The sequence below is a fragment of the Bos javanicus genome, chromosome 12, assembly GCF_032452875.1.
Source record: "Bos javanicus breed banteng chromosome 12, ARS-OSU_banteng_1.0, whole genome shotgun sequence".
Classification (NCBI taxonomy): domain Eukaryota; kingdom Metazoa; phylum Chordata; class Mammalia; order Artiodactyla; family Bovidae; genus Bos; species Bos javanicus.
In genome coordinates this window covers 31,672,302-31,694,317 of record NC_083879.1, presented here as the reverse complement: position 1 = coordinate 31,694,317, position 22,016 = coordinate 31,672,302, and the positions used below count along the sequence as shown (strand labels likewise).

At 42.2% G+C, this 22,016-nt stretch overlaps 1 protein-coding gene across 6 annotated transcripts in view; it reads right to left on the bottom strand.

Moving 5' to 3' along the window:
- The window catches only part of FLT1 (fms related receptor tyrosine kinase 1), a 205,240-nt gene that overhangs the window by 159,005 nt on the left and 24,219 nt on the right, over positions 1-22,016 (bottom strand). For all 6 annotated transcript variants that reach the window (XM_061434869.1, XM_061434873.1, XM_061434874.1 and 3 more), the window contains exons 2-3: positions 13,255-13,351; positions 12,386-12,615 (exon numbers count right to left, since the gene is read on the bottom strand). In XM_061434869.1, coding sequence (XP_061290853.1) covers positions 12,386-12,615; positions 13,255-13,351 — 327 coding nt within the window. The remainder of the gene's footprint in view (positions 1-12,385; positions 12,616-13,254; positions 13,352-22,016) is intronic.

Sequence of the window (22,016 nt, the reverse complement as noted above, 5' to 3'; positions counted from 1 at the left end):
GCTACAGTTCACGGGGTTGCAAAGAGTCGGACATGACTGAGTGGCTAACACTCTCACTTTCTTTACCTCTAGTGCTACCTGGGAAGCCTCATATATATAATACTCTATATAAGGGCTTCCCTGGTGGCTCAGTTGGTAAAGAATCCGCCTGCAATGCAGGAGACCTGGGTTTGATCCCTGGGTTGGGAAGATGCCCTGGAGAAGGGAACAACTACCCACTCCAGTATTCTGGCCTGGAGAATCCCATGGACTGTATAGTCCATGGGGTCGCAAAGAGTTGGACATGACTCAGCGACATTCACTTTCACTTTTTTTCACTTTCACTCTATAGATAATCTTTCACTCTAAAATAGACAATCAACAAGAATCAACTGTATAGCACAAGGAACTCTACTAAATATTCTGTAATAATCTAAATGGGAAAAGAATTTGGAAAAAAAATAGTTCCTCAGAAAACTAAAAATACAATTACCAAGTGATACAGCAATCCTTGGGGTCACAAAGAGTCGGACACACCTAGGTGACTGAGCCCGCACACACCTCAATCCTATTCCTAGGCATATACCCATATAAAACCCTAATTCAAAAAGATACACGCACCCCCATGTCCATCGCAGCACTATTCACAATAGCCAAGACATGGAAGCAACCTACGTGTCCATCAACAGGTGAATGGATAAAGAAGACATGGTACATACATACAACGGACTTACTGCTCATCCATAAAAAAGAATAAAATAAAATAAAATTTGCAGCAACGTGGATGCAACTAGAGATTATCATACTAAGTGAAGTAAGTCAGAAATAGAAAGACAAATACTGGTATTTGTGCTATATAAGTGACAGCACTTATATGCAAAATGTAATGCAGAGCACAAATGAACCTATCTACAAAACAGAAAGAGACTTCAGACATAGAGGACTGACTGGTGGTTGCCAAGGGTGAGAGGGGAAGGGAGAGGGATGGACTGCAAGTTTGGGGTTGGTAGATGCAAACTATTACATTTAGAATGGATGAACAACAAAGTCCTCCTGCATAGTGCAGGAACTATATCCAGTCTCCTGGAATAAACCATAATAGAAAAGAATATTTTAAAAAATATATAGGTATGTGTATAACTGAGTCACTCTGCTGTACAGGAGAGATGGGCACAACATTGTAAATCAACTGCACATCAATAAAAATTTTTTTAAGAAAAAATATATGAATATGTATGAATGAATCATTCGTCTGTACACCTGAAATGAACATTGTAAATCAACTATGCTCCAATATCAAATAAGATAAAAAATGAATACAGTATGTTAATTGGTATTTGATGAAGGAAGGAAGGACAGTGCACTGATTGCATTAGTAATAGCACAGTCAGCCATGACAACCGCCAACGCAACCCGGCCCAAATGCCTCAGACGACAAAAAAATGGATATTTCAAACAGTAAAGGAAAACTGAGTAGTGTCTGAACTGCAAGGACCACCAAGATCATAACAGGGTACCTCCTTGTCTCCAGGTGGGGTGGCATTTCATTGCCATTGTTAAAGAAAGTTATGAAATCTCAGAAACTTAAAGCCTTTTCAGCTTGAGGGGATTTCTCTTGGAAAGTCCCTTGCTCACTTTTCTTAATGAAATTACATGATGGACATTTTTCAAATCCTTCAAAACCTTAAGGTTTTGATGGACTGTTTTCCACCCTTCTTGTTTGTAGGGGACACATGAGAGGATATGGTCAATTTTATGGGATTTTCATTTAGACTTCACTGCCATCTTGAGATTTCATAATTCCACCTCAATCACTAATTTTTCCAAGTGGCTCAGTCAAGAGAATGCTCATTCTGATTACTTTTAAGCATTTATGTGGTTCTACTCAATGCCTGGTGACACACAATGGTTATTGTGAGCAAAGATTAGCTATGTGCTTCCTAAGACCTGGCCTGCCCCATTTTTCTGGTGTGGAGCCTAGCGAGTGTCAGGAAATGCTCTTCCTCTGAAGGAAGGACCAAACTTTTAATTGACAGGTACCACCAAGAGCTAGGCCTTCTCTGGTGGCTCAGCAGTAAAGAGTCTGCCTGCCAATGCAGGTGACCCAGGTCGGGAAGATCCCCTGGAGTAGGGAATGGCCACCCACTCCAGTATTCCTGCCTGGAGAATTCCATGGACATGAACTGGTGGGCTACAGTTCAAAGGGTCGCAAAAAGTCAGACATGACCGAGCACACACGTACCAAGAGCTAAAAATGAAATTCCTAGGAACATGCTGGATGAACACAGGGCTCAGGGCAAGGGCTCCGGAAAGAAGATGTGACACCCCTGACTTCCAACAAATCCACAAGTGGCTTCTGTCCCAACCGTTTGTCAGTGTTTTCCCGAGTCAAAGCCCCGTGGCATCTAATAACAAAAGTGTCTCTAGAAGGGAAATGTGAAATGGCAGGACTTAATGAGATCAAGAATGTCTTCCATCAACTTTTCACATAGCTGGAAGGAGAGTGGATAAGAGTTAAGTTACTCTAAACTCTCACCATGTGGTCCTAATCAGCTGTCCCCTGTGATGGATCGAACAGATAATCTCCTTCAAGCCTCAGCCTTACAGGGAGCCCAGCGCCAGGCTGTAGAGAGAGGGGTCTGGTCCCCAGGGAAAACTCCAACCAGCAATGTCATCAGAGTCTATTTAAAATCCTAGCCCGGTCTGTTTCTTCTTTTTCACCACTTCATCAAAATGAGCGGAAAAAAAAAAAAATCCAGGAAAACCTGACCTTGTTCTAGATTTTTGGTGAAGCTATATGCAAAGGCAAGCCAGGAAATACCTAAGAATTTTTTTTAAGATTTTTTTTTTTAATGTGGACTTTTTATTGAATTTGTTACAGTATTGCTTCTGCTTTTTATGTGTGTTTTTTTTTTTTCCAGCTGTGAGGCATATGGGATCTTAGCTCCCCAGCCAGGGATCGAACCTGCATCCCCTGCATTGGAAGGAGAAGTCCTAACCCCTGGACTGCCAGGGAAGTTCCCTCTAGGAATTCTGTACAGAGGATAGTTTGGAGTAGAATTCTGCTAACGCAGGTCAGCCTCAGGCTGCTGCCATTTTAGGAAACCTGCTGGGGGTTTCCAGACGAGTAATCCAGAGGCTGAGTCCGAACTCTGTTCACCCCAACATATTCCTCCATCTCCTGGGCAAATACATCAGGCAACGATGTGAGAAGGATGGCAAACACGAGCCATCACCTGAGCTGTTTGCACTGGCTGCTTCCTGGGGCACAAGGTGTCTGGCACACTTTCTTCTCAATACCTGTGGGCTCAAGCACCATCAGTCTTAGCCCCCGAGACGGAAGCTTTGGGAACTTCTTATGGGAGCATTCATGCTAGAATAGACAGAGGTTTCGGAAAGTAAGTGGAAGAAGCCATTCATTGAGTGAGGACAGACATGGAGTGAGTAAGGGGGACGACACGAGCGGCTCTTTGGGCAGGCAGCAGGAGGGGTGATGTGTACCTGCTGAAAACTGACTGTGAAAACCAGACAAGACCCTGGACAGTAACCAAGCAATAACAGATAACGTCATAAATTTGGTAAAGCAATCCAGACCTAGAGAACTCAGCTGACCTGTAGTTAAGTGTTTTTTTTTTTTTTTTGTAAGTTGATTTCTTAAATTTTTTTTTTCCTTGCTACAAGATGTCAACTATTTTAAGCACTGTGAGGGATCTTCCGGTGTGGGCTGGAGGGCTGACACCCCTGCTGCACCCCCAGTTTAGAAATGTCATCACCAGCCAGGAAAAAGTGGAAGTGGAGTAAATCTGGAGAAAAGTGAAGTGAACTCTGAGTAAATCTAGAAAAGAAAGTGGAAGCAGACTCTGAGTAAGTCTGCAGACTGCTACTCTTTCACTAACATCCCTGCTTGGTTTTTTTCCCGCTTGTTTTATGGTCATGCTGCCTGGAATCGCCATGCACTATGGCCAGCTGGGCAACAAACTCCCAGTGCTCAGCCATCCTCCGGCTACGCAGTGTCGCCCCGGCACCCTGTGCGTGCTTCGCAGTGCGCCAGACCAGGCAGGAGTCCAGGGGAGACGGTGTCGGGGCAGAACCATCCACAGAACTTCAGTAAGTTCTACCGGGGGTGGGAGGCTCAGTCAGGACTCTTGGAGGCATCCTCTTCACTCCCTGGAAAGCCTCGTTTTTGGACAACAGCCATTATCTCACAAAGTTAAACCCGTGCATTTTAAAAGCCTCACTAATGTATAGAAGTCGTAGTCCTAGAGAGGGACCAGGGGCCTCCAAAACCCTAAGACGCCAGAACTTTGCTCGTGCCTCCCCCAGAACGAACAGGGTCTTGCAGGTGTGTGATCCACGTCCACAGATGAACGCCACCTGCTGACCGCACCTCCTGGGTCACATCCGCTTTATCTCAGGAACGTGATGAGTGTGTGTTGCACACAGGCACCCACCAGGGTGGGAGCCACGTTAACTAGAGGAGAGGTGTTATTTTCATCACCACGTTCTCTGGCTCAGGAGTGATGAGCCAAAACCACCATGGTGCTCAAAATGGGAGTTGTTTTCTCAAATACAAAGCATAGAAAGGACCCTTCCACACCTGTGAAAATTTTAATAAGTTTACCTTAATCAGACTGAAACTTTTAAAATTATTGTGCTGAGTTCCACAATAAGAAGCACTTTCCACATTAGACCCCAAAACCACACACACTCACACGTATTTTACATTTATGTGGTATTGTGTATATGTGTGCGTGTGTTTGGGAAACAAGTTCTATTTTTTAAAAAGTTTCACTAAATCATACTTACCCTTGCTTTTTGCAATAAACTTAGATAGTTTCCATTTACTCTGCTTTATTTTTTTAAATGCTGATAACAACTCACTTTTTTTTTTTTTTGCCATGCTGCATAGCATGCAGGATCTTAGTTCCCTGACCAGGAAGCGAACCCATGCTCCCTGCAGTGGAAGTGTGGAGGCTTAACCACTGGACTGCCAGGGAAGTCCCACAACCCATTAATTTGATTCCACAGCCCATTAACAGTTGGGGTTTTTAAGAGCCCTGCTCATCTTAGTACATAGAAACGTCTCTTCACCTTGTGGTGTGAGCTGGAATGCAGTGGTGACTGTGCGTGTGGACAGTGACCACAGGTTCTGACTCCATCAGGTAACAACCCAAAGCTCTCCGAGACCGGGGTCTGGTTCTCTAAGGCCGATCACTCAGAAAAACAGCCTGAAACCAGTGTAACCTATCATTCCTCAAGGGAAAAACACTGAGTTTGAAATTTAATAGAACGTAGTAACTGTATAATCTCTATTCCCAAAGACAAAGCAACCGCTGGTCTACAGTTTGAAGTCAATAACTGAATCTCCCAGTGTAGTGGAAACAGCCTTAACCTTGGGGTCTGACCTAGATCCTCTTCCTGGCTAGTCATTTCATTCCCTCTGTCTTGAGCGGATCACAGCAGCTGTTTTCTCATACATAAAATGGAAGAACACCACCAATGTGATTTATCTCAGAGTTATGCAAAAGCTCTTAAGGGAAACTGGAAGTGCTGTATAAGCGATTATGTTGAATCTGTCTTAGAGTGTCTGTACCTTTAGTGTTGAATATTCATATTTGTTTGAGGGTCCATAGCCATGCAGAGCTTTTTCCCACTAAATACATTTATGTGAAGGCACATCGATCATTCTCCCCCTGGATACTTGGGAATTAGAGTTTCATCACTTCATGGCAAATAGATGGGGAAACAGTAGAAACAGTGGCTAACTTTCTTTTTCTGGGCTCCAAAATCACTGCAGATGGTGATTGCAGCCAAGAAATTAAAAGACGTTTACTCCTTGGAAGGAAAGTTATGACCAACCTAGATAGTATATTCAAAAGCAGAGACATTACTTTGTCAAAAAAGGTCCATCTAATCAAGGCTATGGTTTTTCCAGTGGTCATGTATGGATGTGAGAGTTAGACTATAAAGAAAGCTGAGTGCCAAAGAATTGATGCTTTTGAACTGTGGTGTTGGAGAAGATTGAGAGTCCCTTGGACTGCAAGGAGATCCAACCAGTCCATCCTAAAGGAGATCAGTCCTGCGTGTTCTTTGGAAGGACTGATGTTGAAGCTGAAACTCCAACACTTTGGTCACCTGATGCAAAGAGCTGACTCATCTGAAAAGACCCTGATGCTGGGAAAGATTGAGTGCAGGAGGAGAAGGGGACGACAGATCACTGATTCAACGGACATGGGTTTGGGTGGATTCCGGGAGTTGGTGATGGACAGGGAGGCCTGGTGCACTATGGTTCATGGGGTCGCAAAGAGTTGGACACGACTGAGCGACTGAACTGACCACTTTTCAGTTGTATACCCAGTGCATCTGATCATTTTTCCACCTGAAATGAAGCTGCTATGTAAATCTCATTCATTTGATACATAAAGAAGAACCAAAGACAGGAAAATCTGTTGTGAAAATGCTCCAAACCATTTGCTTTACTAGACACAGAGAGAAAAACAATCAAGTGGAGAGAAGCAGAAGAAAGAGGTGAGTTTCTTTTACAGGGAAGAACGAGAAGATATCCACTCAACCACAGCACATGGGTCCCTATTCCTCTTTGCCTTTTCAACTATAATTCTTCAAGAGAAGATGATATACTTCAAGAGCCCTGAAAATCTTGTGCCTGGAGTGGGGAGGGGTTCAGGCTGATTTCAAAGCATGGGGAACTCAATATGCTAAGTTCAAGGTTTTCTAACCAAATTGGAGACACTGACGAAGTATTAAATACTTTGGAGATGCCATTAAAATCTCTTCTGGTCAGTTTCCTTATTTTACAGTCACAACTCATATATTACAATACTAATTGCAATGAAATCCTCGAACGTAGAAAAGGCTGATCTGGAGCCAATTTCTTGTGCGTACCAGAGTTATAAAAGAAATGCAAATATGTTCGTTTTTCTCTACCAGGGGGATGACCACCAACCACCTAAGTAGCCCTGCTGTATGTGTATGTGTGCACGTGCATGCATGTACAAGTAATTCTAGCATATGTGTATGTATGTGTATGCACACACACGTGTGCATGCTCAGTCATATCTGACTCTTTATGACCCCACACACTGTAGCTCACCAGGCTCCCCCGTCCATGGGATTCTCCAGGCAAGAATACTGGAGTGGGTTGCCATTTCCTTCTCCAGGGGATCTTCCTGACCCAGGGATTGAACCTGTGTCTCCTGCACTGGCAGACAGATTTTTTTTTTTTTTTCACCACTAAGCCACTTGGGAAGCCCAATCCTGGCATGACCATTCAGCTAACATCTTTTTTTTTTTTTTAGCAAAACAGTGAGGAGTACTTTAGAATTTTCTTTATGACCCAGATTTTTGTAGCTATAATTGCTGGGGGGTTCCATTCATTTTCTCAAAAGCAATTTTTTGAAAATACATATATAGCATTTTTCAGCTACTCTCATTCAATAGTCATCTGTTAGGATCAACCCAAGGGTGTAACGGGAGAGGATGTCAATTAGCATCAGTGTAAAGTAGTGAGAAAAAGCTCTCCTTGGCTGTGGGACCAGGGCCACTTGCCCCAGTGCCTCTACAGATTTCAAGGGTCACCATCTCTCCTCTGTTCCACCACAACCCACCAGCTCACCAAGGTGGACTGAATCCCCCCAGTCCATCACATTCTCTCCTTTCCCACAGTATGATGACAGTGACCTTGGCCCCAGCCCCTGCCTGCTGTTCCTGTCTTATGTTGCCCTCTCTGATCTCCTCCTACCACTGAGAATCTGACCACCTTACTCTGCTGCTAACACTTTTCCATCACTCCCCATGTAGCCTCATGTGAAGTGGATTTTAGGCCCTTTGCTTGTATAATAAAATCACGATAAGAAAACCTCATAGGATTATTGTAAGAATTAGACAGTATAATGGAAATAAAACCATCTGTTTAAATAAAGTGAAACCACAAATGTAAGAAGATATATTAGTTCAGTTCAGTCGCTCAGTCATGTCCGACTCTTTGCGACCCCATGAATCGCAGCACTCCAGGCCTCCCTGTCCATCACCAACTCCCGGAGTTCACTCAGACTCACATCCATCGAGTCAGTGATGCCATCCAGCCATCTCATCCTCTGTCGTCCCCTTCTCCTCCTGCCCCCAGCCCTCCCAGCATCAGAGTCTTTTCCAATGAGTCAACTCTTCACATGAGGTGGCCAAAGTATTGGAGTTTCAGCCTCAGCATCAGTCCTTCCAAAGAAATCCCAGGGCTGATTTCCTTCAGAATGGACTGGTTGGATCTCCTTGCAGTCCAAGGGACTCTCAAGAGTCTTCTCCAACACCACAGTTCCAAAGCGTCAATTCTTCGGCGCTCAGCCTTCTTCACAGTCCAACTCTCACATCCATACATGACCACTGGAAAAACCATAGCCTTGACTAGATGGACCTTTGTTGGCAAAGTAATGTCTCTGCTTTTGAATATGCTATCTGGGTTGGTCATAACTTTTCCTCCAAGAAGATATATTAAGGGGAATTTAAATTTATCAGTAATTAATAAATTAGCTAACTAAAATTACTCAAGTAATTAAGTTGATTTTAATGCATTATATCAGAGGTATGATGGATTTATACAAGCTATAATGTTAAAGTGGTGATATTGATTTTCCTCACATTACACATACAATATCAGATGTTATGGCCAAATCAGTGCTTAAGTGGGAAGCATCTAAATAATAGTTTTGCTTATAATACATATATGGCACTTGACATTATGTAGAAAAAGCTATGCAGTCCTGATTTTTCCTCTCACAGAACTCTATTAGACCACAAATCTATACCTTTTCAAAAGATGTGTCCAATAGTGTTTCTCATCGTTATAGAAAACCAAAACAAAATGCTAACACATCTGCACATGCTTACCGGGGGCAAAAATTGTGCAATCACATGTTCTAGAATAAATATTCAACAACAAATAAGTTATAACCCATTGATATCTAGTAAGTAATCACAGTTGTGTGTTAGGAACCAATTTGAGTTACTAGTCCCAGGGACAATCCTGAGTCTCCAGAGACAAGTTTTGTGCCCCTGAACAAAATTAAACCTGTAATGTTGTAAATATCAATAAAAATGGAAGCCTAAGGCCAAATTTTCTCAGAAAATTATGCAGGAAATGCATAAAATGTTAGGCTACTTGGAAAAGTTACAACTGCTTAATGAATTACATCACAGCTAACTTGGGTTTGTGCTTCCCTGATAGCTCAGTTGGTAAAGAATCTGCCTGCAATGAGGGAGAACCCAGTTTGATCCCTGGGTCGGGAAGATCCACTGGAGAAGGCATGCTGCTAAGTCACTTTAGTCGTGTCCGATTCTGTGCGACCCTATAGACAGCAGCCCACAAGGCTTCCCTGTCCCTGGGATTCTCCAGGCAAGAACACTGGAGTGGGTTGCCATTTCCTTCTTCAATGCATGGAAGTGAAGTCGCTCAGTCGTGTCCGACTCTTAGTGACCCCATGGACTGCAGCCTACCAGGCTCCTCTGTCCATGGGATTTTCCAGGCAAGAGTACTGGAGTGGGGTGCCACTGCCTTCTCCGAGGAGAAGGGACAGGCCTGGAGAATTTCATGGACTATATAGTCCACAGGATTGCAAAGAGTTGGATACAACTGAGTGATTTTAACTCACTTCACTTCACTAACTTGGATTTTAGTAAAGTGAGACCAAAATTGTTCTACCAGGAAATAGACAACAAAATCCATGTTACTATTCAGAGTGGTGTAGTTACAGACACCCAGCAAGTGTTTCCTAAATATCTGCTCATCAAATTGATTAACAAACAAAGATTCAGAGGCTCTCCTATGGTTACTACTATTGACTCAAATATAATTTTTCTTACTAGTGTTATTTAAAAATAATGACTCCAAGATTTTCCCAATGAACACACAAAATACTCGTGATATTCCAGAGTAATGTCCTGTGAAACACAAACAGTACATTTTGCAGCCTGTCCCTATCCAAGAATATGGTCTTTGGGATAGAGAATTTCCTTCTGTCCAACCAAACTGTGTGGGAGCTTTGAGATCCTGGGACTCGTAACTTTATGCTAATATTTGTGGACTTCTACCAGAAAGCAGACGTAATACACACATAAAATCACAACCAGTACTCACACCCCCAGCCTCACACCAGTTAGTGATGGTGCTCTTTCCTACTTGGCCTAGAATTCATCTTCAATGTCAATTTCAACAGAGTATTCCACACAGCCCTGTTAAGTGCTGTGTGTATTCATTTGACAAATATTACTGGGCTCTTGCTACGAGCCGGGCACTGTACCTGGGAGGCAGATTGTGGATACAAGTAATTAAGGCAGACATGGGCTTTGCCCTCACAGGGCTCACACTGACAACTGATTTGACACTCAGAGTGATGGTTATTTGCCAGATCTGCTCTGTTGTACAGTGGAAGTGGAGATAGTTCTAAACAGCTAAGTGTCTCTTCTATTTTCAAAGGGGATCGAAGCTGACAGTTTCTGCACCCCTATCTACTGGCTCCATAAATAATGAGATCTACCAAGGAATGTAGCAGCTGGGTAATAACTGAGTGTTATTTCTTAGGGGGAAAAAAAAAGAGATGGTCTTCTTTCACTCATTTTAAGTATTTGATTTACAAGTCATGTTTTATGAGGAAGAACAAAGTGACAAGTCATCTTCCTTATTCCTTCCAGGGATCCATTTCTACTGTGGATCCAATAAAGCCACAGGAGAAAGGTTCATGAGAATTTTAGAATGAATGAATTTTGCCTCCACTTCCACTAGAGAGACAGGAACAGAAGTGTTTTCTTTCCTCTGCAAGGGGCAGAAAGAACATACATAACCTACTATGTGGAGCTAGGAAAAGCGATCAGATGGCTGAGCGCGTGACACGGTCCACTGCCGCTGGCACACTTCGTGTGTCTTCTCCTAATCCTGCCCTCCTGTCCCGCCCACCATCCTCTCTTCCATCCTGGGGAAGGTGGTTCTGCCTTCCCCAAGCAGAGCTCTCTGGCCTCCTTCCTCCTCTTAGTTCTAAGTGGGCTGGTTGCATTCCTATGGTGGGGATTAACTAGGAAGCTGGTGTCTCCTCCAGTTCTCCACCCACCCAGAAAAGTGCAAAATGTACAAACAGTGAGTTTGGTGGAGCAGAACAGAAGAGTGGCTCAGTCAAAGGGGGGTATATGTATACACATGGCTGATTCACTTCTGTTGTACAGCAGAAACTAACACAACATTGTAAAGCAATTAATCTTCAAAAAAAAAAAAATCAAGCTGATGAGAGCAAAGATACTACTGCTAATATCATACTACTTACTGTTCTACTGTCTGTAAGAGTAACCCTGCCTCTGGAAAATTACACACTAGGCTCCAGTAAAACACTGTCTAGTTGCCTTATTTTAAAAAGAAGATTCCCACCAAAGCCTAAGTCTATGTAGGTGCTGCCTTCAATGCAAAGATGCAGTTCTTTAACTCACTAGGAACAAGATCCACGATGCTATTGACACTGACAATTGGTTGTTTCCTTTTTTAACCCACGTGTGTGTCTTGAAGTGCCTACTAATTTTGACTTATGCACTCTTAGAGCTCTCGCTCGAAGGCTAGAGTCTTGTACAAGTTTTGGAAACTGGCTGGAATGAAACAAGGAAGAACAAAGGGACAAGTCATCTTCCTGATTCTTTCCAGGGATCCATTTCTCCTGTCACTTTATATTTCTTTGAGGATTTTACATTTCTTCCCTCTGAACATTGTTTCATTTCTTCATTCGCCAAGGAGGGACAAGCTTAAAAAAATACTACAAAAATCATAACCAGAAAATGATTCAATTTTGTCTTTTGCCCTTTGCAGTGACATGTGCCAGCTCTTATATCATTACAATACTCGTTTGTGGACGTGAAATAATACTGTATCATGAATGGAATTAATTTTGTAACCTTCAAGCAACATTAGCAACACTATACTTACGAATTTAGTAAAGAACAATGTTTTACAAGTTGCTAGCATATCAGAGAACACAGTTGTGTGAAAGGACAAAATATCTTGTATTCTACTTTGGGCTTCTCAATTAAGAAATAGAACTAAAATCTTGCCATTCACTTATTCATACCGTGATGTGCCAGACAGTATTCTAGGAGACACAGATACAGTGGTGAACAAAACAGACAAGAGTCACTCCCATCAGGGAGCATGCAGTTGACCAACTGGTCCTTGAAAATTCTGGTTGAAACTGACACTCAAGAAACATATTAAAATGCACTCCACAAGTTTTGACAGCTAGGTAGAAGCTCCTTCCTGGCCCATTTCATTCATACTCATGAGAAAAGCGCCCTTTCTATGGACCAGGTGGATTGATGACCTGCTGCACAGCTACAGAAAAGACAATGTGGAAAATGAAGCTCTTACCATTAATAAATATGTAAATGGTAGATTCTGCTTTGTTCTTGGAAGCAGGTGCAGAGAGATATCTGCAGCTATAGAAGCCAGTGTGGTTGGCCTGAGCCGCGTTCAAGGTCAAAGTGCTGCAGAATTTCTTGAGGTTCTTTCCACAGGCAGACTTAGTGATGTTAAGCTTCCCGCTTTGGTTTTCCCTGTTCACAGCTTCAGGCAGATACCAGGCATGGGCAGCTCCTCCTCTGCAATCATAGAGGAGAAAACAAAACACCGTCAGGGTTAGGGCCAGTGCCAAAGCATTCATTTCATTACAAAGCACTATCCTGAGGTCTTGGGCTTCCCTAGCGGCTCAGACGGTAAAAGAATCCGCCTGCAATGCAGGAGACCTGGGTTCAATCCCTGGATCGGGAAGATCCCCTGGTGAAGGAAAACCCACTCCAGTATTCTTGCCTGGAGAATCTCATGGACAGAGGAGGCTGGTGGGCTACAGTCCTTGGGATCACAAAGAGTTGGAGACATCTGATTTTTATATAAATACTATATATATATATATATATATATATATATAGAGAGAGAGAGAGAGAGAGAGAGAGAGAGAGAGAGAGAGAGAGAGAGGTCTAAGTCCAGTCATCTGCTTTACAGAAGAGTAACACATTTAGAAAAACTTTTAAACAACTCAAAATGTTCAGGGCATCCCTTCCTCTGATTCCTTGTGAGTGAGTAATTCATCTCTCCCGTAGACGAATGAATCGCCCTCCGTGGGAGGCTGGATGCATGTGGTTTGCACTCGGCAGATGGCCATCTACCTGTCTGCTCTCTGGGGAAGGGTTTTGCCTTAGGAAGGACAAGCAGATGGTCCCCAAACCAATACAGTCACTCACCTGCATTTGAGATTCAGCGTCTGGCCAGCTTGCATCACGTGCCGGGTGCCTTTTAAACTCAGTTCAGGATGTCTTAATATTGAACCTGAACTAGATCCTGGAAAATAAAAGTTGAAGTGTATTATTTATTTTTCAAAAAAACATTTGACTGTTCCAGGTTTTAGTTGTGAACTCTAGAGTTTCAACTTGTGGGATCTAGTTCCCTGACAAGGGACTGAACCCAGGTCTCCTAAATTTACATCATGAAGTCTTAGCCACTGGCCCACCAGGGAAGTCCCTTGAAATGTGTTTTTTTGAAAATTGCCCTCTCGTCTTTTTCTTTTTTCTCTTTTAAGTTAATTCCTTTAAATTCCTTTTATGGAAAGCTATAAATTCCATATGCAAAAAAGTACATCTAATACAAATATATTTTATTTCACAAAATTTTTGTAATCTAAGACTTGCTAACAAGTATTATATATCCTACTATGCCAAATGACCTAAAAATATTCAAAATCCCATTAACTTAGAACATTAATAAGTTCAATTTATGGTTCAAAAAACAACCATATTAAGACTATATCGTAACTTATTAAAATATTCAGGATTAAATATCAATGTCATCCAAAGTATATTTCTAATATTGAACCAACATGAGTCATTTGGTTATACAGGCCTGTCTGATCTTTTTTCTGAATACTTTTCCTGGATTCTAGACATAGTTCACTCATTAATTGAGTCATGGTATTTTGGGCAAGTCATTTCTCTTTCTGAACCGGTTTCCTCATGTGGAAAACTAATTATAGAATCAAAATCAGTTTTAGAAGCCACTTTGTTTATCTTACATAATCTCCAAGTTTCCTCTTTAGTGGAACAGAGAAGAGGGAACTGTCCATTCCTACGTGACACTTGACAAGTATATTTTGTGGGAATCGTTGTGAGACTATGAGATCAGTTATGAAAAAGTGCATTGAAGTCAACATCTCCATACAACACGGTATCCCCATACAACACAATATCCCTTCACAACATGATGTCCCTTTACAACACAACATCTCTATACAACACAATATCCATCCATGGGATCTGCTGTGAGACCCTGGCCAAGTCACTTCTCTCCAGATCTCAGTTCTCTTATCTGAAAGGCAGGAGACTGGACTGGATGACTCTGGGTCTCTGTCTGTTTCCGCCATCCCCAGAGCCAGGATTCTTTGAGCCACTGGTGCCATAGAAGTTGAAATTCTGCTGAAGCTCTTGTTGATTTATCAGGAGACACCTCAATCAAGAGCTCTCTCCTCCTCCCCTATTCTCTCCCTCCTCTTCGCCCTTTTTTTTTTTACCAGCTTTTTCCTGGTAAAAGCAGGAGTTTGGGGCTCAGGATTAGCAGGGATAAAGGTTGGGGGAGGGTAGGTAGAATCTAGAAAAATGGTATAGATGATCTTATTTGCAAAATGGAAATAGAGATACAGATGTAGAGAACATACATATGGACACCAAGAGGGGGAAAGGAAGGTGACGAACGAATTGGGAGATTGAGACTAACAAATATACACTATTGATGCTGTGTATAAAATAGATAAACTAATAAGGTCCTGCTGTATAGCACAGGGAACTCTACTCAGTGCTCTGTGGTGACTTAGATAGGAAGGAAATCCAGAAAAGAAGGGATATATGTATACACAGAACCGATTCACTTTGCTGTGCAGTAGAAACCAAAACAACACTGTAAAGTCACTTTACTTCAAAAAAATTAATTTTAAAAAAATGGTCGGGGGAAGGAGAAAAGATAAACTCAGAGGGAGCCAAGTTACATATGTGGAGCTGATCTTAGGGAATATTTTCACATAAAAAATCAGTTTCCAGCTCTAAAACACAGGGAGCTCAGCTTGGAGCTCTGTGATGACCTAAAGGGGTGGGATGGGGGAGGCGAGGGAGGCTCAGGCAGGAGGTGATATATGTACAATTATGGCTGATGTGCAATGTTGTATGACAGAAACCAACACAACATTGTAAAGCAATTTTCCTCCAACTAAAAAATAAATCAAAACAATAAAATAAATAATGCAAAAAAAAAAAAGGCTTCTGAAGTGGACTCCAAAGCAGAAAATGGGATCTTGGACCACAGACCTGCACACGTCAGGTTCCACGGGGAACTCTAGCAGTGCTCCCTGGTGTTGCTCTCAGGTTCTAATAGTGCAAAGAAAACGAGACTCGGTGGCACACCTGCACGGGAAGCCTCACGTCGCCATGTCCTGAAGGCACACCCTCGGCAGTCCTGAGCAGGCCGTTTCTTGGTATCCTCACAAGTGAATCGGAAAGCTGCCAGGCACAGCCTGGGGACTTGGTTCTCTGTCACCTGAGTGGCAGGCATGCTGCCTGGCATGTGACAGATAGACACCCTTGTCACTGATACCTGGCAGAATCACGCCCCTGCCCCACTCCCATCAGAGAATGTTTTGCTGGGTATGTAACTCCAACAAAGATGTTAACATTATCTGCTTTCCTGGTGTTGCTGCTTTATTAAATATTTTTAAAGTCACTTTTTAAAAAAAGATTATTTTTTGGTGTGGACCATTTTTCAGTCTTTATTTGTTACAATATTGCTTCTATTTTGTGTTTTGGTTTTTTGGCATAGAGGCATGTGGAATCTTAGCTCCCTGACCAGGGATTGAACCTGTACCCCCTGCATTGGAAGGCGAAGTCTTAACTACTGGACCTCTACAGAAGTCCCCAAAGTCACTTTTATATACAACAGGCCCTGGTATCGAATTACAACGGGAACAAATGGTTCAGTACTGACTAGCTGCTACTGCTGCTGCTAAGTCACTTCAGTCGTGTCTGACTCTGTGCGACCCCATAGACGGCAGCCCACTAGGCTCCTCTGTCCCTGGGATTCTCCAGGCAAGAATACTGGAGTGGGTTGCCATTTCCTTCTCCAATGCATGAAAGTGAAAAGGGAAAGTCAAGTCACTCAGTCGTGTCCGACTCTTAGCGACCCCATGGACTGCAGCCTACAAGGCTCCTCCGTCCATGGGATCTTCCAGGCAAGAGTACTGGAGTGGGGTGCCATTGACTAGACTTAAGTTCAAATGACTGTACCATTGAGATCCAATTGGTCTATTAAATAACCTCACAGAACAGGCCAACGGATTCAGGTACCTAAAGAAAAATTTTGTCCTTTCCTCACCTTTGAGTTTCCTGAGGCAACAAGTAGCTCAAAATCTGTGACCCAGAAGAACACTAGGTCTTTCTAAAGCCACAGCCAGCAACTGATAATGCCTGCCCTGAAAAACACCCAGGCCAGGGCATGGAATGTTGAGGGTTTCATTGAGCAATTGTTCGTGGGTTGTAGCAGGTCCACCCAAGCTTCCTGTGGAAAATTCTGGGCAATAAGTGGTAGATGTCTCTGTGGTTTGTGTGCACATAGTAAGCTTTCCCATCCAGAAGCAGCCAAGGGGAAGATGCCTTCCTTCTCCTGGCAGGAGGTGAGCCTTCCTTTTTTTTCAGTTGCTATTTTGGTTTCCAAATTGTGTGACTCTTTGCTCTGTGAGCGCCTAGAACACCAGCACTCCTGACCCTTGTCAGAGAGAGCCGTAAGCCTTAAAGAACCACCCAAATTCCAGCAGAGAGAAGCATCACGCAGAGAAGATCCCTTAAAAAATATGCCCTCTGCACGTCCCTCTCTGCTTCTCCCACTTCAGCCTCCAACCAAAAACACAAAACAACCAACCTGAGTGATTAGCTAAGACACTGAGAGAAAAACAGCATTAGGGGAAAGTTTGTGGGGAGAGAAATGTTGATAGAAATATTTTGCTAAAGAATTTGTTTCCACCGACATAATGAATTTTGTACTTGGAACGAGGAAGCTAGAAAAAAGTAGGTGATTGAAAGAAAAGAAAGGAGAGGTATAAGGAAATGGTATTTTGAAGTAACTGGACACTTTGGGACATCACATTCTTCAGTTAATAGGAAACTAGAATCTCATAAAGATGAACAGAGATGCCAAAACTACAATTCAAAAGGGAAACCGACAAGGGAAAAGTAAGACACTTATTCCTCAACTGTTCTGAAATTTCAATAGGCTTTAAAACATTTCTTTGAAGCAGTTTAATGCCCTTACACCTACTTGTGTAATGAAATATTTAACTAATGTTTTCTGAGTATCTCTGGCACGTCAGACATTTTTCCCAACTCGACCGTGATGTGTATAAGGACGTGAATATGCATATATTCCAAGATCCCACATCTTCCCACCAAGGACGACTCTGTTTGCTCTGCTCGTGAGTAGGTCAGAGTCACATTGTTCATTTAGAAATAAATCGACAGGATACTTCATTTCAAAGGGTGGAGTGCTATGACTTTACAATGGTCCCCCACTGTGAGGCTCAGATGGGGATCAGGACTTTTCACTGTTTGCCAAGGTAGCCTAGAAGCCTGGTTTAAAAGTTATTGTCCCCTCAGAGAACTAGGTGGTCTGTGAACTATTGTTTTCATCAAAGTTAACGACAGTAGAATCATGGGGGTCCGAGGGATCTCCTTATATCAGGAAAATAACTATATAAATAAAACCAAACAGAAAACTCAAACAAAAAATGCAGTCAACAACATGAAAAGGCACTCTGCTGACTGGGGGAAAACATTTGCAAATCATATATCTGCTAAGGGGTTAATATCCAAAATGTATATTTAAAAAACCCACACACAACTCAATAGGAGAAAACCAAACCAATTTTACAAATGGGCAGCTGCTGCTGCTGCTAAGTCACTTTAGTCGTGTCTGACTCTGTGTGACCCCAAAGACGGCAGCCCACCAGGCTCCCCGTTCCTGGGATTCTCCAGGCAAGAACAATGGAGTGGGTTCCCATTCCCTTCTCCAATGCATGAAAGTGAAAAGGCAAAGTGAAGTCGCTCAGTTGTGTCCGACTCTTAGTGACCCCATGGACTGCAGCCTACCAGGCTCCTCTGTCCGTGGGATTTTCCAGGCAAGAGTACTAGAGTGGGGTGCCATTGCAGAGGATCTGAATATTTTCCCCAAAGACAGATGATCAACACACAAAGATGCTCAACATCATGGATCATCAGGGAAATGCAAATCAAAACCACAGTGAGATCTCACCTCACACACAGAATGACTATTATCAAAAGGACACGAAATAGTAAGAATTGCGGAGAGGGTGGAGAAAAGGGAACCCTTGTGCACTGTTGATGGGAATGTAAACTGTGCAGCCACTACAGAGAACAGAAAGAATTTTTCTCAAAAAGTTAAAAATAGAACTCTCATGCTGCTGCTGCTGCTAAGTCGCTTCAGTCGTGTCTGACTCTGTGCGACCCCAGAGACAGCAGCCCACAAGGCTTCCCCCTCCCTGGGATTCTCCAGGCAAGAACACTGGAGTGGGTTGCCATTTCCTTCTTCAATGCATGGAAGTGAAAAATGAAAGTGAAGTCGCTCAGTCATGTCCGACTCTTAGCGACCCGATGGACTGCAGCCTATCAGGCTCCTCCGTCCATGGGATTTTCCAGGCAAGAGTACTGGAGTGGGGTGCGAGCTATCATATGGTCCAGCAATTCCACTTCTAAATATTTATCTGAAGGAAATGAAAACACGGAAAGACATGCATTCACATGTTAACTGCAGCATTATTTATAATAGCCAAGGCATGGAAGCAACCTGAGCATCCACTGATGGATGAAAAAAGAAGATGGATGGGTCTATATACTCTTTGGAATACTACTCAGCCATAAAAAGAAGGCAATCTTGTCATTTGATTCCATGCGGATGGACCTTGAGGCCATTACGCTAAATGAAATAAGTCAGAGAAAGACAAATATGGTATGATCTCACATGTGGAATCCAAAAAAAAAAAAAAATCAAAACAAAAACAAACTAAATGCAGACTGTGGAAATGGACTTTTGTCACAGGCTTCATTATCAGGAAAAACTAGTAAGGTCAAGCAGAGTGGGCAAATAGCATTAAAAAGCTGATATGTATATATGCTCTTATGTGACCACTGACACTTTGTATTGTCCTTGTTTGAATAGTTTCCCTCATTGTTCGTCTGTTCTGTGTTATTGGGTAGACAGAAAGAGAAGAGACCTTTATGGCCCTTAAACGAACACCCCTTCGTTCCCCACACGATGACCTCTGGGAGGAAGCCCATGCATGGACGGTCCTAGGATGCTGCCTCTTTCCCACCTGTACTTCACTGGCAAGACGGGATGCTTTCTTTGATCTCAGTGGGAAGAGTGAATAAAATTCCAAGTAAATAAAAAGGCTTTATTTTGCAACCAAATCAAAGCCCAGATGATGGAGACTCTTTCTTCAAAACTCTTCAAAGCTACCATGATGGACACTGAAAGAGGGAACAGCGACCTCGGGTCATCATGAACCAGACAGCCTTGCCCATCACTGTTCAGACTGGGATATGGTTCTTACATAAAAAGTGGCCAAAAAGTATCTTTAGAACACCACTCTTTTTATTTATCTAAGTAATAACAGTGCTCTGATGGGTTAAATGCAACTTCTAGACAAGCTCTTTAGCCCCTCTTCCTTCCAGACACCCCCTTACCCCTACTATACTGAAATCAAAGGGTTGTTCTCTGTAAGAAAGGGGCCTTTTTCAAACAGGAATCATGAAACAGCTATGTTTTTCCATTATTGATTGAGAACATGAATCCCCCCAGCTCAACTACTAGCTAGCTCTGTTGCGGCCAAGAGCAAGTCACCTTAAGCCTCAGATTCTTCATCAGCTCACAGAGGAGGCTGGAGTTACGATTCTGACAGCCCCTTCCGGCCTAAAAAGCCAGTGATTTTTATATCCACAGTAATTAATAGCAATGTACAAGTTAGAAACCACATTTTAAAACATAACCTCTGGAAAAACAAATAACCCATTTTAAAAATAGATTAAGGATCTGAATAGACATGTCATGTGCCAGTTAGCAGATGAAAAGATGCTGGAATCCATGAGGAAAATGCAAATCAAAACCACAGTGAAGTACCAATTTCACACCCACTTGGATGCTTCAATTAGAAAAAAAAAAATAGTAAGAAGTGTTGATCAAGATATGGAGGAATAAGAGCCCTTGTATATTGCTGGTAGAATTATAAAGTGATGCAATCATGTTGGAAAACAGACAGCAGTTCCTTAAAAGGTTAAACATAAGTTAAACCTATGACCCAGCAATTCCACTCTTAGGTATCTACCCAAGAACTAAAAACATATGTCCACATAAAAACTTGTAAACAGATGTCCATAGCAGCATTACTTCTAATATCCAAAAACGTGGAAACAACCCCAATGATGGATAGATAAACAAAATGCAGTCAATCCATACAATGAAACCTTATTTGGCAATAAAAAGAAATAAAGTACAGAGACATGCTACAACATACATGACCCTAGAAAACGCGGAGCTGGTTCACACAGAGCAAAGGTCTGGTGGGGACGCAGTGAGAAGGCGGCCATCTACAAGGCATGCAGAGAAGTCTCAGGAGAAACCAAAACTGATGATACCTTGAGGTTAGACTTCCAGCTTCCAGAACCATGAGAAAATCAATCCTCTTGTTTAAAAACCAAAACCACTATACCAAGTAAAAGAAGCCCGTTATGAATGCCCATATATTGTTTGACTCCATGTACATCACATGTCCAGAACAGGCAAATCCATAAAGACAGAAGGCAGGTGTCGGGCTGGGGGAGAAGGGAACAGGAGTGACTAATATAGGAACTTCTTTTTGGGGTGAAAACATTCTAATATTAGATAGTGGTAATGGTCGTTTAACTCTGTGAATATATTAAAAATCACTGACTTACAATTTACAATGGTTTGTTTTATGGTATGTGAATTTTATCTCACTAAAGCTGCTTTGGAATAACTGTGGTGCTAGAGAAGACTCTTGAGAGTCTCTTGGACTGCAAGATCAAACGAGTCAATCCTAAAGGAAATCAACCCTGAATGTTCATTGGAAGGACTGATGCTGAAGATGAAGCTCCAATATTTTGGCCACCTGATGTGAAGACCCGACTCACTGGAAAAGACCCTGATGCTGGGAAAGACTGAAGGCAAAAGAAGAGAGGAGCAGAGGATGAGATGGTTAGCACCACTGATTCAGTGGACACGAATCTAAGCAAACTCCAGAAGACAGTGAAGGACAGGGAAGCCTGGCATGCTGCAGTTCATGGGGTCACAAAGAGGCAGACATGACAGCAAATAAACGACAACAACAACAACAAAAAAAACTTATGACTGAAATAATCAGAGTTATGCTGACCATTGCGCTATTCTGAAATTTTTTGCTACATATAACCTCATCAGTGTTAAATTTTGAACTTTTGTTTCTCCAATTTATAGCTTCAGAAGGCTAATTTTAGAAAAACAATTTTCCTTCTTGTTCAGTAACATCATTACTTATGTATTAGAAGATTTACAAACATACAGCAAAAAACACATTGTTTCCCCAAATTGCAATTCTTTAGTTTAAAATTGCTTCAGATTGCATATGGAATTTTAACTATTTAAACTGTAATTTTAACAAATTGAGTCACACAGAAAATTATGTCGCTAGAGCTCTTGGAAGAAATCTACTGGTATTTCCTTTTATAGTAAAATGACTGATTTCTAATGTATTTGTTTTTAATGCAAAGCTTCGTATATCAAGTTCATTTCAAATGAGATGCATCTGTCTTTGATTCTGCATACCATGTTTTCAATAGTACATAATCCTACATGATAAATGACCTCTTTATCTAAATATGAATGCCCAAGTATCATGTTTCTAAAA